Here is a 16,361-nt window from a genome sequence, read left to right as displayed (position 1 = left end):
ATGAAAACGATGCTCACTTTTGTCCCAAGGACATGCTGCCTATGGGCTGCTCCCAGACAGTGACTGAGGATACCCCTTCTTGGGAGACATGGGACTCCTCTGATGCCTAATTTTAGCTCAAGAATTTCCTGACAGCTTTGCCAAATTTTCCTAAAACTGCACAGAGGTCTAGGATGCTTCTTCCCAATGTTCCCTCTCTCTCTCCTTCCTTCGGGATCATATTTGCATCCCAGTCTGACAGTCCTTGCATCCTTCTGCGCTCCCTTTCTATTTTCTCTCACATGAAATTTCCTTTAATAAAATTTCAGTCTTACTTAATAAATTGTCAACATTTAATCTTGTCTTTGCACGTGCTTCTTGGTGGACCTGGACCAACACACGGTGGAAAATGTTTATGTCATTTAAACATGCTAAGTAAAAAATGTTTATGTCATTTAAACACGTTAAGTAAAAAACATAGCATTTAAACACGTTAAGTAAAAAAAGTCAAATATATTACGTAGTCAATGACTTTATGTTTAAAGCAAGCATAGCGAAGATTAGAAAGAATTACCGGATCTCATTAATAGTAGTTGTCTCTTGCTGGTGGAATTATTAATCATAGTGCACATTCTCTCCAAAATTTAGTGTAGTATTTAGGAACATAGGTTTTGGAATTGGACTGCCATGGATTTGAGACCTGTCCTTCTGCTTATTAGCTGTGTAAACTTTGGCAAGTTACTTAAACTTTAAAAAACTCAATTTGTAAAATGCATATAATAGTAGTTTGTACCTTATAGGATTGTTATGAGACTTAAATAAGATAAGACATGTAAACTGCACAGCGCAGTGTCTGGCACTTAGGAAAAATAATGACTAACAATTATTGAGCAATTATTATTTTTAAATTTTTATGATAGTCACACATTTTCTATCTTAACTTAAAGAATCTTGCTTTGTTAAAATGAAGTAATTTTACCCTTAATACCTTTAATATGCCCTACTCTCTGACACCTTGCCTCCTCCTAGAGCCATGTGGAGGAATACAATCTTTGGATTCCAACCATCAATCAAAATCTACCCTATCACAAAGTCTTCCATAGTCCCCTAGTAGAAAATAATCTTCTCCCTTCCTTCCAGCAACCACCTGCCCCAAATGCTCACACTTTTCATGAACCTCTATCACAGAACCTGCCATATGAATGGGTGTGGAGCCAACCTGTAGAAAATAAAACAATGGCATGGTCTCTGTTTGCTGACAGTTTACTATGTGCTTTTCTCGAAACCAGCATCAGTGCAGTACAGAGGACATGGTTTTACGAGAAGACAACTTCATTACTTATTTTGAATTATTCCACATTGAGAGGAGACTGGGATTAAACTCATATATATTTTAGTGGATCAAATTTAAAACAGGAAATACTGCATGTATATACTCACACATACACACACGCACACATGCACACACAAACACACACACCTCCTTCCCCAACCCCAGTGACTATGACAAAGGATGATAAAATCTGAAGGCAGCTTCTCTTTTATGGTCCTGCCAGCCTCCTCACCAGGACAAGAATAGTTTAACTGAAGCATAGGGATTAATGGGATATTTAAACTCATATAATCTAGTTGTTTTCAAAGCTTCCTCACATTCTTCCTTCCACTTCTCCATCATATTTCTTTCTCTCTCTCTTTCTCTCTCTCTCCTACTTATCTCTCACCTCTCTCTCTCTCTCTCTCTCTTTCTCTCTACTACCACGCCTCTCTCCCTCTCAGAATTAGAATCCTTGGTAAAAATGATATCTTACCAAAGCTTAAAAAACAAAACAAATACAGTGAACTATTCTGCTGAAGAAAGACTTCCTGTCATATTTCCCTTGAGAGCCCCTGGGAGCGGCCAAGCATAATTTTAAATCCCCCATCTAGTCCATCTTCTCTTGCAAGCAAGGAATTTTTCCACGGGGTCGAGCCTCTGCTCGAATATGTCTGGAGATGAGGTGCTGACTACTTCTGAAGGCTGCTGATCCCACTGGTGAATTTTCAAAAAGTATCCCTCTGTGTGGATCCATTAGTGCTAATTCTGCCCTCTAGGGCAGTAGAGAATGAGCCTGCTCCTTTTGCTTTAAATGTCTTAAAACAAAATGAACAAAATGAAACAAAATAAAAACACTCATGTGCTCATTAAATCTCTTCTTCTCCAGCAGAGGCAAGTGTACCATAAAGCTAATGAAACTTACATTTCAAGATGCCTTATTTGCCCAGGCTCCTTCTAAAACCATGTTTTGTCTTTACTTCTAAATGAGGCCCTCCAAATAAATAAACTTCAGGCTCCACAACTCCTGGATTCCACTCCTCTCCCATCCTCCAGAGTAAGCCACCCCAGTCCCTTCAAGTGCTGTTTTGTGGACAGCCACTCACTCTTCTGATTGCTTTCCTTGGGATGCTCCCTATTGTGCCCATTGTTTGCATGAGCCACACACAATCTTGCAGTTGTGGTCTGGCCAGAGCTTGGAACGGTGGAGTAATTACAGCCTTTGACTGTAGTCCTCTCCTTTTGTTGGAGAGTCAGCTCAGCATTACATTTGCTTTCTCAGCAGCTCACACTGGACATTAAATTAAAAGTGCTCCTTACAACCTTTTCCCATGAAGTATCATCCAGCAAGTCTCCACCTCCTCTCATTAGTTTGAGCTCACTGTTTACCCTTATCCTGCAACGTCAAGTCTGTCGTTCAACCTTTTGACTTTTCGTCAACCAAACATTAGATAAATTTGCTTTCTGTGACCAATAATGAGGTCTTTTTCCTCAAGATAACCAACATCTGAGCTAAGTAATTCAGTTCTTATTAATACTTCCAGGAGGTACAACAATTTTCTTTCGAGAATAACTTCAGAAAGAAAAATACCAGTATCGGAAACTGAACCGGGAGTCTAAGATATGCTATAAAGTATCAGCTGTCCGTTCTGAGTCATTAATTGTTTTCCCTTCAAAAAAACACTGTGAGATAATCTCTGAAGTTAAATGCAAAGGTTAGCAGCCAACAGTTTCATGGAAAATGTTTTTATTCATAAAATTACAAGTTAATGTAATATTCTTGGTTTAGGTTTCTATGTGAAAAAGGAAAAGCTTCTAATGCTCATAATAAAATATTAGTAGAAGAGTGAATTATGCATGATAAAGAATAAAATGAACATTCATTATATCTAATCCCCTTAGATAAAATCTAATTTTTCAGTTTCATCTTGAAATAGTCATATCTTGCTCAATATGTCTCCGTTAATAACTACCATTCCTATGTAAAAGTAACATGAACTCTTAGTAAAGAGTTTAATAATAATTATCTGAGGTTTATTGAACTTTTCCTGTGTACTAACCACTGTATTATATACTTTACATACACTAACACACATACAAAAAAACTATAACACATAGGCTTTTAGTCTAATAAGATCAAGGCAATATCCAAATGATTGCTTATTTTTATTTTAAAATCAAGTATTAGAGGTAAAATGTATTTTATGTTATAGCTTTAAATTAGAAAAGAAACAGTGGAAAATCAAAGTCATCTTCTTTGCCTGTTATCATTACTTTGGTGATGCAATTTACATTTTAAGCCACTATCCACATTTCTCCTTGAAATATAGCCAGGAAATACAGAAATTCAGAAGTTTTGAATAACAATGCTGTTGAATTACTCCACGTGAATTTAAAATGATCATATAGTGATTTGCATGGTGCTTCATAATATTTCAATTGATCATCCTATTGGTCCCAGTGTGAGGAAGCCAAGAAGATGTCCCCTGACTTAGAAGTAACATAAAACTGACTGTAGATGCTTCTCCAGATCACTGAGGAAGAACTAAGCCATGGACTAACTAAAGGTTTTGAATAGAGATTCCCTGAGCCTCTTCTCTTTACATCCTCTGTATTTCCACTCTAGATGATTTTATGCATAGTTGGGGCCTTAAATACCATCTAGAAAATAAAGATCATTGAAACTTTATCCACAGCCCAGCCTTCTCCCAGGGGTTGTATTTTCTATTATTTAGTGGACATCTTCACATGACAATCCTATCGGCACTTCAAAGTCAATCATAACTCAAACTTCGTTATCAGCTTTTCGTTCTCCCAGACTCAAGCATGATGTTCCTTCTCTACTTTCCCTTGTAGAGAACTACACCACCTAATAATCCAAAGTATAATCCACACATCTCCCTTTCTGCGTACAATCAATCAATGAGTTCTTCGAAATGTATCTTTTAAGAAGCTCTCAAGTCCTTTCCCCATTCCCTGAATTCTGGACTTCATCCTCCTCACAAGGATCACTTCGGTTGTCTCTCAGTCTCCAGACTCACCCCTCTTCTAAGCCACTCTCTATCTCACAACCACTGTGACCTTTCTAAAATGTGATCTGATCACATTACCACTGGTGAAAATCATCCTCTGGCTATCTCACCACCCTTATCTTCCATTATCTACATCCACAAATGCACTTGTGCTCCAGCTGGGCTTAACTCATAATATTTCATGTGTACTAGGTGTTGTCCTAGTTCTAGATCTTCACGTCTAATGTTTCCATGCCTTGTAACATCCTTACTCCTCTATAAACATTTGATTCGGTTAACATTTCCATATCATCGAAGTCTCAAATTTAAGGTACCATCCAAGGAAGACTTCTCTGTCCCTTTCACATTCCACCTCACTCAGATTTAGATGAATCTGTGTATATGTCCATAATACCCTAACGCTCTTCAATTCTAGTATTTATCACATAAGTTTTAATTACTGATTTATTTACTGACCTGCCCCAAACTTAAACTTCCTTGAGTGCAAGGATTATGTCTCATTCACCTCAGGATCCTCATTACCTAACAAAGGCACTAAATAGCTATTGAATTTATTCATTAATAAATTTCTAATTGAAATACCTTTATCATTTGCACTATACTTAATGGCAAGTCATACATACGATTGGTTGACAATTAGTGTAGTCATAATCGTTAACACTATATCCCCTCTGTTTTGCTTACCATCTGGGAGATTTAAGGCAAATTACTTAATCCTCACATACATGCTGTAAGGTAGATGTAATTATTATGCTACATCTGGGGCACAGAGAAATTGCATAATTTGATGCATGTAAAGTGCTTTGAACAGTTTCTGGTACATAATGTTCAAAAATGTGAATGGCTATTAGCTTTAGTTTCTATTAAATCTCAACATAAAATCATGTGGTTGTTTTTAAGTTTTAAGTAACAGCTTTCCCAAAATATGAGTGATGGTTTTTTGTTTTTTGTTTTGTCACTGACAGGGTTTGATTAATACTGTCCTGTTCATTTTCTTCCTGAGTTTTTCTTAGAAATTCAAAAAGCATGTGGTATGTGAGGAGACTATGGCACTTATAATGAATGCAAATAATTCCACCTTAAAAACACAAAGAAAATCATGGTGACAGTGCATTGTAGAATGCTATATACATTTGTATAACTGATGTGTCCAGCTGCTAAAGCTGCAAAAATAAATGATGACAGAAAATCAGTCCTTACCTATTACCCAGGATATAATGAGCATCTCCATCCATGAGAAGCAGGATGTTTTCATCCTGAACAGCTGTTTTGCATTATCTGTGCTGGTTTCATTAGGAAGGAGTTTGGTGCCTTCAAATCTGTCAGCTGCATTCATGACTAGCAGTCCCAGAAAAATGGTGAAGGAGGCTGCATGAGCCACGAACTTCATGAATGGTCCACGCATTATCTTCCCCATCTGCCACAACACACACCAAAAGAAAATCTTAGCTTTGTTGTGTACATTTTGCAAAATACATAGGCATACACATAAGAATAAACATCTGTGCACTCCAATGTTCTCCTAAGGTAATTTGGTATATTTATATAACTATTGATAGAGTAATATTTCCTTATTTTGGTTACATTTCTTATCTACATATGCTGATATTCTGGACTGACATTTAAATAAATTAACTTTTCTATTAAAAGATATTTAAGTTCTTAAATTATTAGATAACTGACAAAATAATATTTTATTAATATAATAATGACAAAAGGCAGAGAATAGTATCATCATTATTAATAAAAAGCAAACTAATTTAATGGGCATGAAATATTGAGGAAGTAGCAATGAAAATATTAAACTGAGTACTTTACAATGCATAGATCATTGGTTGGTCAAGTTCTAGTTTCATTTCCTCATTAGCTGAGTGCCAATAAGTGAATTTCCTAAATTATGTGAAAATAAGATTCTTAATATGAAATTTGGAGACAATAAAAGCTCTTGTGCCTCTATAGTACAGGATTTATTTCCATCTGACATGTACAAACTCTAGGTAGGGCAGAGAGGTGGTGTGTGTCCAGGAACATCTCAAGGGCTCTGTGCATCCTCTGATGTAAGCAAAACTCATTATGTACGTGCAGTTTTTTTTTTTCTCTCTCTTAGGAGAGGGCCCATAGCTTTCAACAGCTTTTCAAACGAGTTTATTATTACATAAAAATTTATGATTTAATAATAATACCAACAACATAACCAGTATTTATGAATGTGCCAATTACTGTCTTAAGTGTTTTATTCTGTTAACTCATATTTATCTATTAAATGCCCATTTTATAGATAAAGACACTGAGAAAGTGAGGTCTAGAAACTTGCTTAAAGGACACACAACTCATAAATGATGCAGCTGGAATTTGAACCCAGCCTTCTTGTTTTAGAATTAATTTGGTTTGCAAGACAACTTTATATTTTATCATTAAATACATATACAGGTATATGTAAAGTCTTAGAGAAAACATAGAAGGTTCTTTTTAAATCAATAATATTGTAATAACTATGTATGGTGCCAGGTGGGTACTAGACTTATTGGGGGGAATCACATTGTAAGTTATGTAAATGTCTAACCATTATGCTATAGACGTGAAACTAATATAATATCGAATGTCAAGTGTAATTGAAAAACTTTTAAAAAGTAATAAAAATTTAAAAAGACTTTAAGAAGCTAAATGCTATTATAGAAGAAATGCAATCAATGTTCTCTGTTCCTATAAACATTATTTGTCTACATGGTTTCAAAACATAAAAATTAGAGCTAGAATGAATCATAGTTTAGTTCCTTGTCTCTTGATGTTTAGAATCTTAGGCCAGACAGGACATCAGGATATTTGTGTGTGTATGAGTGTGTGTGTTTATATCTTTCTATATAGTTTTAAGCCAATGGATCCATCTAGTTAGATATATTATACAGCCAACCCAAAGTTACTTTGTGAAAATCTGCTTCAAAAATATTCTCTAAAACCCATACTCCCATAAGAATGCTTATTGAGTCAAAAAGCATTCCTTTGTGTGTGTGTGTGTGTGTGTGTGTGTGTTTTGTTTTAGATCTTGTTTAAACAGAACTCACAACTAATCAAATGAGGGAAGAGTTAAAACAAATGAGAAACAAAGTAGGCCTGATTTTCCTTTGCCTGTTGTCCTTAGCTATGTTTTTAAAAAATATATAGACAGTTAACAAATTAACATTAATGCGGGTGAGAAAACATGGCTGAGTGAGAGCCGTCTTCAGATCTCTCCTCCTGAAACAACAATAAGCTGAACATCTAAAACTCAACAAAAACACCCAAACTGCACACAAGCATGTCTGAGCATGAGATCTGCATACAAGAGCTACCACAGGTCAGAAACCTGGGTGTTGGACAGTGGACTTGGAGAAATAAAGAAGTCGCCCCTTGCAGCCTCCAGAGCTCCCTGCGGGAAGTGGGGGAGGGGAGAAGGTGCGGGAAATTCCCTGATTAGCCTGCCTGGAAGTGCCGGAACTTCTAGCAGCCAGCACCAGGGCCCAGTCATCAGGGCAGAAAGCAGAAAAGTGGGACGGGACCACAGTTGATTTTTACTGGCCCAGCTGCAAAACCCAGGCTGAGCTGCAGCCCTCAACTCCCAACCCAGAAGGCCCCTCCCCCCACACCCTCTGAGACCCTTCACCGTGGAGCCCCAGGAGAATCTGAGCAAACTCTACTGAAACTGTTGTTAACACTGACAGAGACTGAAACTGAGAGTAGCCAGTGTGATTAAATATCTACAAGAAAATAAAAAAGACATTTAGGCTTTATATAAGTTAGGGATCCAAGAGGCTTAGATGCCACCTACTGGACACCAAAAGAAAAGCACTTTCTTTGCAGCGGGCTAAAGAGAGACCGTTAGAAAATAAATCTTTTTGGAAAAACAACAGAATACACTTCCATTAATGCCCAGATGCAGAAATAGTCCATTAAATACCATGAACAGCCAAGGTGACAAGGCATTTCAGAAAGAAAGAGAAAAATCTACAGAAAATAAGCTTACAGACATAGAAATATGTGACTTAAATGACAGAGAATTAAGGACGTACTTCTGAAAAAACACAATGCGATCCAGTGACATCCAAAACAAGTCAAATCAACAATTTCAGGAATTGAAAAAACAACTAGATGAGCAGAGAGGAGATCAAAACCCTCAAGAAGAACCAAATACAACATCTGGAGATTAAAAAATAACACACAAAGCAAGAGTTGAAAAATGAAATAACAAACTTGGGAAATAGAGTCAACCAAATAGAGGAAAGGATCAGTGAATCAAAGACAGAAATCTAGAAATAAATCAGAAGGCAGAAGAAAGAAACCAAAGAATGAAAAGCAATGAAAGAGAAATTCAAGAAGTATCTGACACCTTCAGAAGAGGAAACATAATAATAATAGGAATTCTCGAAGGGGAAGAAAAGGAGCAGGAATAGAAAGCATTTTCAGACAAATAGTAAATGAGAATTTCCCAAATCTAAGGAATGAGCTGGAGCTTAGAATTCAAGAAGTCAACAGAACACCTAATTATCTCAACCCAAAAAGGCCTTCACCAAGACACATTGTATTAAAGTTATCAAAAATCAACAACAAAGACAGAATTCTCAGGGCAGCCAAAGAAAATAAGATGGTAAAATATGATTTAGATTATAATCGGACTTCTCAGTACAAACCTTACAAGCCAGAAAAGAAAGGAATCAAATATTTAAACTGTTAAGTGAAAGGAACTATCAGCCTAGAATTATATATCCAGCTAAGCTCTCTTTAGATATGAAGGAGAAATTAAGACCTTTCCAGACATATGAAAATTGAGGGAATTCACTATGAGGCCTGCACTACAGGAAGTACTGAAAGATGTCAGCTCATCTAAAACAATAACAAAACAAAACAAAAAATACATAATTAAAAGTAAAATGACTATCAGGCAAATAGAAGCAGAGGAGTGCTACCCTTACTCCTTAAGAATAGGGCATTATAAGCTTAAATAATAAGAGAATTGCTATAGCAAGATGGTAATGAACATACATAGGGACAAATTGAGACAACAATGACTGAAAAGGGGAGGATTCAAAATCCAAAGTCGCAAAGGGAAAGGAAATAAGGCACGTGCAGAAGAAAATGGATGACTCTCTCTCTCTCTCTCTCTCTCTCTCTCTCTATATATATATATATATATATATATATATATATATATATATATATAAAACTAAATATATATATATAACTAAATATAACTAAATATATATATAAAAAAATATATATAACTATATATATATAACTAAACTATATATATATATATGTAACTATCCTTTTCATATTCATAATGGTAACCACACACCTAAGATTCAGAACTGAAGTATATAACATAAAACAAGAAAAACCAGAGGCAAAACTCACAAAAGCTAACCAAAATAAAGAAAACAGAAACACAAGGACAAGGAAGCAATGGAAACACCAAGCTACCAGAAAGCAAAAGATAAAATGGCTGTAAGAAGACCTCATATTTCAATAATCACCTTAAATGTAAATGGACTGAACTCACCAATAAAAAGGCACAGAGTTGCAGAGTGGATCAAAAAACAAAACCCAACCATGTGCTGTCTCCAGGAGACACATCTCAGCTCCAAAGACAAATACAGACTCAAAGTAAAAAGGTGGTAAATGATATTTCAAGCAAATGACATTCAGGGAAAAGTGGGAGTAGTAATGCTAATATCAGACAAAATAGACTTCAAAATGAAAAAGCTAAAGAAAGATACTGAGGAACATTTCATAATGATAAAGGGAATCATGCACTAAGAAGACATAACAATTATTAATATCTGTGCTTCCAATTAGGGAGCCCCAAAATATATAAAGCAATTACTAACAGAACTAAAGGGAAAAACAGACAAAAATACTATCATAGTAGGGGACCTAAATACCCCACTGTTGGATATGGACAGAAAATCAATAAGGAAATAACATCCTTAAATGATACATTGGACCAACTGGACATAATTATTTACAGAGCCTTCCATCCCAAAACAGCTGCTTATACATTCTTCTCTAGTGCACATGGAATATTCTCAAGGATTGACCACATACTGGGACACGGAGATAGCCTCAACAACTATAAAAGGGTTGAAATCATACCAACCATATTCTATGATCATAATGCTTTGAAACTAGAGATCAACTGTAAAAAGAAAGTGGGAAGAAACACAGATACATGGAGATTAAACAATATAATACTGAAGAATAACTGGGTCAGAGAAGAAATAAAAAGAGAGACCAAGAGATACATAGAAATGAATGATGATGATAGCACAACATTTAAAAACTTTGGGGACATGGCAAAGCGGTCATAAGAGGAAAGTTCATATCATTACAGGCCAATCTCCAAAAACAAGAATGAGCTCAAATAAACAACCTAACGCTTCATCTTAAAAAGCTAGAAAATGAAGAACAGATAAGGCCTAAAGTCAGCAGAAGGAAAGAAATCGTCAAAATTAGAGCAGAAATAAATGAAATGAAAACAAATTAAAAAAATAGAAAAAACAAATACGACAAAGAGCTTGTTCTTTGAGAAGGTTAGTAAAATTGACAAACCTCTGGCTAGACTCACTAAAGAAAAAAGGGAAAAGGTACAAACAAAATCAGGGATGAAAGAGGGGAAATTACGACTGACATCGCAGAAGTACAAAGGATCTTGCAAGAGTAATATGAAAAAGTATATAACACCAAATTTAATAACCTAGAAGAAATGGACTAGTACTTAGAAAAGTACAATCTTCCTAGACTGAATCAAGAAGATATGGAAAATCTAAATAGATCGATCAGCAGTAGGGAAATTGAAACAGTCATCAAAACTCTACCAAAAAGTAAAAGTCCAGGACCAGATGTCTTCACCAGTGAATTCTACGAAACATTCAAAAAAGATTTAATACTTGTTCTCCTCAAACTCTTCCAAATAATCAAAGAGGAGGCAATACTTCCCAACTCATTTTATGAGGCTAATATTACTCTGATACCAAAACCTAGTAAAGATAACACACAAAAAAAGAAAACTACAGACCAATATCTCTCATGAACACAGATGCAAAAATCCTAAATAAGATACTAGAGAACTGAATACAGCAACATATTAAAAAGATTATACGCCATGATCAAGTGGGCTTCATCCCAGGGGCACAGGGATAGTTCAACATATGCAAATCGATTAATGTGATACACCATATAAACACATTAAAACATAAGAATCATATGATCATATCAATAGATGCAGAAAAAGCCTTCAACAAGACACAGCACCCACTTATGATCAAAACACTTAACAAAATCGGTATAAAAGTATCTTAACATAATACAGGCCATATATGACAAACCCTCAGCCAACATTATACTTAATGGTGAAAAACTAAAAACCTTCCCTCTAAGATCAGGAACAAGGCAAGGATATCCACTATCACCCTCTTATTCAATATAACATTGGAGGTCCTAGCAAGTGCAATCAGATAAGAGAAAGATATAAAAGGCATCCAAATAGGAAACGAAGAAGTCAAACTGTCACTATTTGTGGATGACATGATTCTCTATATAGAAAAACCTAAAGACTCCACAAGAACACTACTAGAAACAATAAGCAAATACAGTAAAGTTCTGGATACAAAATCAATGTTGAAAAATCCATAGCGTTCCTATACTCTACTAATGAAGCATCAAAAAAGAAGTGGAAAAAATAATTCCTTTTGCATTTGCAATAAAAACAATAAAATACCTAGGAATAAATCTAATGAAACATGTGAATGATCTATATAATAAAAACTATAAGACTCTATTAAAAAAAATCAAAAAAGATACAAAGAAATGGAAAGATATTCCATGCTCTTGGATTGGAAGAATCGACGCAATTAAAATGACCATATTACCTAAAGTATTATACAGATTTAATGCAACCCCCATCAAAATCCCATCAGCATTTTTTAAAGAAATAGAACAAAAAATCATCAGATTTTATGGAAGTACAATGGATCCCGAATTGCCAAAGCCGTCCTGAGAAAAAAGCACGAGGCTGGAGGCATCACTGTGTCCGACTTAAAATTATACTACAAAGCAACGGTAATCAAAATGGCCTGGTATTGGCAGCAAAACAGACGCACTGACCAGTGGAACAGAATCTAGAGTCCAGAAGTAAACCTATATTTATATGGATTTATATGGGCAAATAATTTTCAACAAAAAGCCAAAAACATACAGTGGAGAAAGGAAAGCCTCTTCAATAAATGGTGCTGGGAAAATTGGAAGGCAACCTGCAAAAGAATGAAACTAGACTCTTGTCTATCAGCACACACCAAAATTAACTCAAAATGGATTAAGGACCCGAATATAAAACCAGAATCAATAAAATGCATATAAGAAAACATAGGAACTAAACTCAAGGACCTTGGGCTTAAAAATGATTTTATGAATTTGACTTCAAAGGCAACAAAAGTAAAAGCAAAAATAAATGAACGGGACTACATCAAACTGAAAAGCTTCTGCTCAGTAAAAGAAATCATCAACAAGGTAAAGAGATAACCATCTGAATGGGAAAATATATTTGTAAGCAAAGCCTCCAATAAAGGCCTAATATCCAAAATATACAAAGAACTCATACGACTCAATAACAACAAAAAAACAAATGATCCAATCAAAAAATACGCAGAGGATCTGAAGAGACACTTCTCCCTAGAGGACATACAAATGGCCAACAAATATATGAAAGGATGCTCAACATTGCTAGCTATTAGGGAAATGCAAATCAAAACCACAATGAGATACCATCTCACACCTGTTAGAATAGCTTTAATCAACAGAACAAGAAATAATAAATGTTGAATAGGATGCAGAGAAAAAGAAACCCTATACACCGCTGGTGGGACTGCAAATTGGTACAGCCACTATGGAAAACGGTATGGAGGTTCCTCAAAATATAAGAATTGATCTACTATATGATCCAGCAATCCCTCTACTGGGTATTTACCTTAAAGACTTGAAAACCTTAAAGACTTGAAAACCCATATCCGAAAAGATATTTGCACACTGATGTTCATAGCAGCACTCTTCACAGTGGCCAGAATATTGAAGCAACCGAAGTGTCCTACAATACATGATTGCCTAAAGAACTTTGGTCCATATATACAATGGAATATTACTCAGCCATATGAAGAGATGAAATACTGCCATTTGCGACAACCTGGATGGACCTCGAGATAATCATGCTAAGCAAAATAAGCCAGATTAAAAAAGTAGAATATCACATGCTATCACTTATATATGGGATATAAACCTAAAAGCAACAAATGAACTGGACAAACAGAGACTCATGAACGTGGACAATGGACTAGTGGTTACCAGAGGTACGGGGTGGGGGAGGAAGGAAGTGGTAGACAGGGTAAAGGGGTCAAATAGGGGTGTTGGGGGAGGGTTAAATGGGTAAAGGGGATCAAATATATGGTAGCTGAAGGATACTGGTCTCTGGGTGGTAATCACACAATAGAATATATAGATATCAAATTATAATGTACACCCCAAATTACATAATTGTATTAACCAATGTTACCTCAATAAACTTAAAAAAAAAAAAACATTAATGCATCTTTAATTTTTTTTCTTGGTGTTGCCACATGTACAATTTTAATTCTACAATGTTTTACATATGATTTATTTTAATCATGTATTACACAGCAAATGAAAATGTAGCACAAAATTTAATAAGTTCCTTGTGGAAAAAGCTATTATGAATCTTAAACCCATTTTTTTTAATTCTCTATTAATTTGACTGCTGTGGAAAATTGGGCTTGGGGCAATGACTATTAGTAGTAAAATTCGTGAAAATTTTATTTATTCCCTGACTTGATCAGAAGAGAATCAGAGGCAGCCTTCATAATACAAAATTACCCAAAACATGAGAGAGTTCAAATAAAAATAGAAGACGATAATGACAAAAAGTTGAAGACACAGAACAGAGCTGAGAATTAAGTTACAATGGGCCACAAGTCTGAGAACTCTGGAACCCGAGTTTTGCTGTCCTGAACACATATGAAGTCAATGTTCTCTTATTCAGGCAGGATGTCTGATCCGTGCCTCACTCCTGACCTGGTTTGCCTACCTTCTTCACTGAGTTACTGACCCTTATGTAATATTACGCTTTTATTTTATTCAGAAGGGAGAGAGGAGAATCAAACTAGGCATTTTTGTTGCTTAGTAAATGTTCTAGTTAAAAGGGGTAAAAAGCAAACAAACAAATAAAAAACAAAAAGTTGGTTGTCAAGAAGTAACAATGGTGTGTTTGTATATTCATATCCTCTATTTCCTATTACAAATCACTGAGAGTTGTGTTTCCTTTTAAACTAAGATAGATTTTGTCACCGTTTAATAGATTTTAGGAATTTAAGGGAGTTATCCATTTTAGTAAAAGTTGTCATCTGTATCTTCTTAGATTTAAATAAATTTCTAAAAATATAACTGTAACAGAGAAGACTCATCAATTGAACAAGGTGAACAATTGATGTACCTGGCAAATTATTGAGTGGAAACATTGAAAGAAATACTTCCCTTTAAATATTATGCATCATACTCTTGTCAAGTATTTATTGATGACCAAATACCTAACTACCCTAATTTAAATAAATTTAAACTAATTTAAACTAAAATAATTTGAAATCACAGTATAACCAATTTTTTTTGTAAAGAGCATAAAACAATTGATATTTGGATGATAATGGAAAAGAAAAAAGTAAGGACAAAAAATATCTGAAAGAAGACAGCAAACTTGAGGAATGAAAACCAGCTTTAAATAGAAACAGGATTCTGTCAAGGTGCATAAGCTTACAATTTGATCTGGTTTAACGTGCTGTATTAAAATTTTTTTTAATATGCAAAATAGTATTTTAAATAAAAGTCTCAATATGGCTTAAGCAATTTCCTCCTATAAAAAATAAATTCTGTAACCTGTAAATAATGTTTATTTCATTGCTAAGTAGAAAAATTGTAAAATGGATTTTATCATCATGCTTCAAAGGCTAAATAAATAACAGTTAGTAAAATAGATTTTATGTTCTGAGAAAAAAAGAATACCTTGATGATGTCCTTTTAATCTAATTATTTGTCTAAGTGTTTATAAACAAGGATGGAAAATAGATGCCAGAAAGAAACATGGCCAGGGAAGAAAAAATAGTGAAGGAAATCAGGTTAATTAGAATCTAATCAAAATTTAGGAAACATGTAACTCTAAGACTGCCAAAAATAATCTCTATCAAAACATCAAGAACTCTGGAGGGCATTATGCTTTTGAACTCACTGGATATTGGAAAGGATAATTATTTAGTTTAGAAAAGATATTATAATTTAACTGATCACAGAGTGAAAACAAGGATAATTCAGAAACTCCTCCCCTCTTAATTCATCTTAAATCTCTTTAGACTCAGGAGATGTGAGTAGAAGCAGAACAAACACTACATACATAGATGCAGGCTATGTTCCACTAAGGACACTAGAATTTTTTTTCAAAGTGAAATCTGTGATATCTAAGAAAAAGAGAAGAAAAAAATTATAACTTTCTAGAAGAAAAACTGTGATATAAATTTGTAATCCTAGTAAAGCTCACTATTTTCATTTTATTTTCCTCATCTGTATTTTATTTATAAGAGATCAAATTTGTCCTTATATATTTTAAGGGAAAAAATCTGTGATGATAGATTTTGAAAATTTTATTAAAATTATTGAGGTGACATTGGTTAATAAAATCAAATAGGTTTCAAGTGTAAAATAATACTTTAAATAATTCAATAATATATCATACGTATATTACACTGTGTATTCATCACCCAAAGTTAAGTTTCCTTCTGCCACCAAATATTTGGCTCCCTTTAGCCCTATCTACCTCCCTGCTCCCCCACTTCCCTCTGGTACACTCACAAGAAAACGCCCAGTTTCCAGCAGCTCCTTTCATCATCACTAGAAGTAATTATGAAGTTCTCACTATAAAAGGCTTTGTGCCAGCTTTCTACCCAAAGGCACTTGGA

At 34.8% G+C, this 16,361-nt stretch overlaps 1 protein-coding gene across 6 annotated transcripts in view; it reads right to left on the bottom strand.

Annotated features, from left to right (window-relative positions):
* TRPC6 (transient receptor potential cation channel subfamily C member 6) overlaps nucleotides 1–16,361 on the bottom strand; it is a 110,083-nt gene that overhangs the window by 17,644 nt on the left and 76,078 nt on the right. For all 6 annotated transcript variants that reach the window (XM_039881967.1, XM_039881972.1, XM_039881968.1 and 3 more), the window contains one exon: nucleotides 5,524–5,740. In XM_039881967.1, the coding sequence (XP_039737901.1) occupies nucleotides 5,524–5,740 (217 nt within the window). The remainder of the gene's footprint in view (nucleotides 1–5,523; nucleotides 5,741–16,361) is intronic.

Source organism: Pteropus medius, unplaced genomic scaffold (genome assembly GCF_902729225.1).
Source record: "Pteropus medius unplaced genomic scaffold, Ma_sr-lr_union100, whole genome shotgun sequence".
Lineage (NCBI taxonomy): Eukaryota > Metazoa > Chordata > Mammalia > Chiroptera > Pteropodidae > Pteropus > Pteropus medius.
Note: the sequence above shows the minus strand (reverse complement) of the source record. Positions and strands in the feature narration are given on the sequence as shown.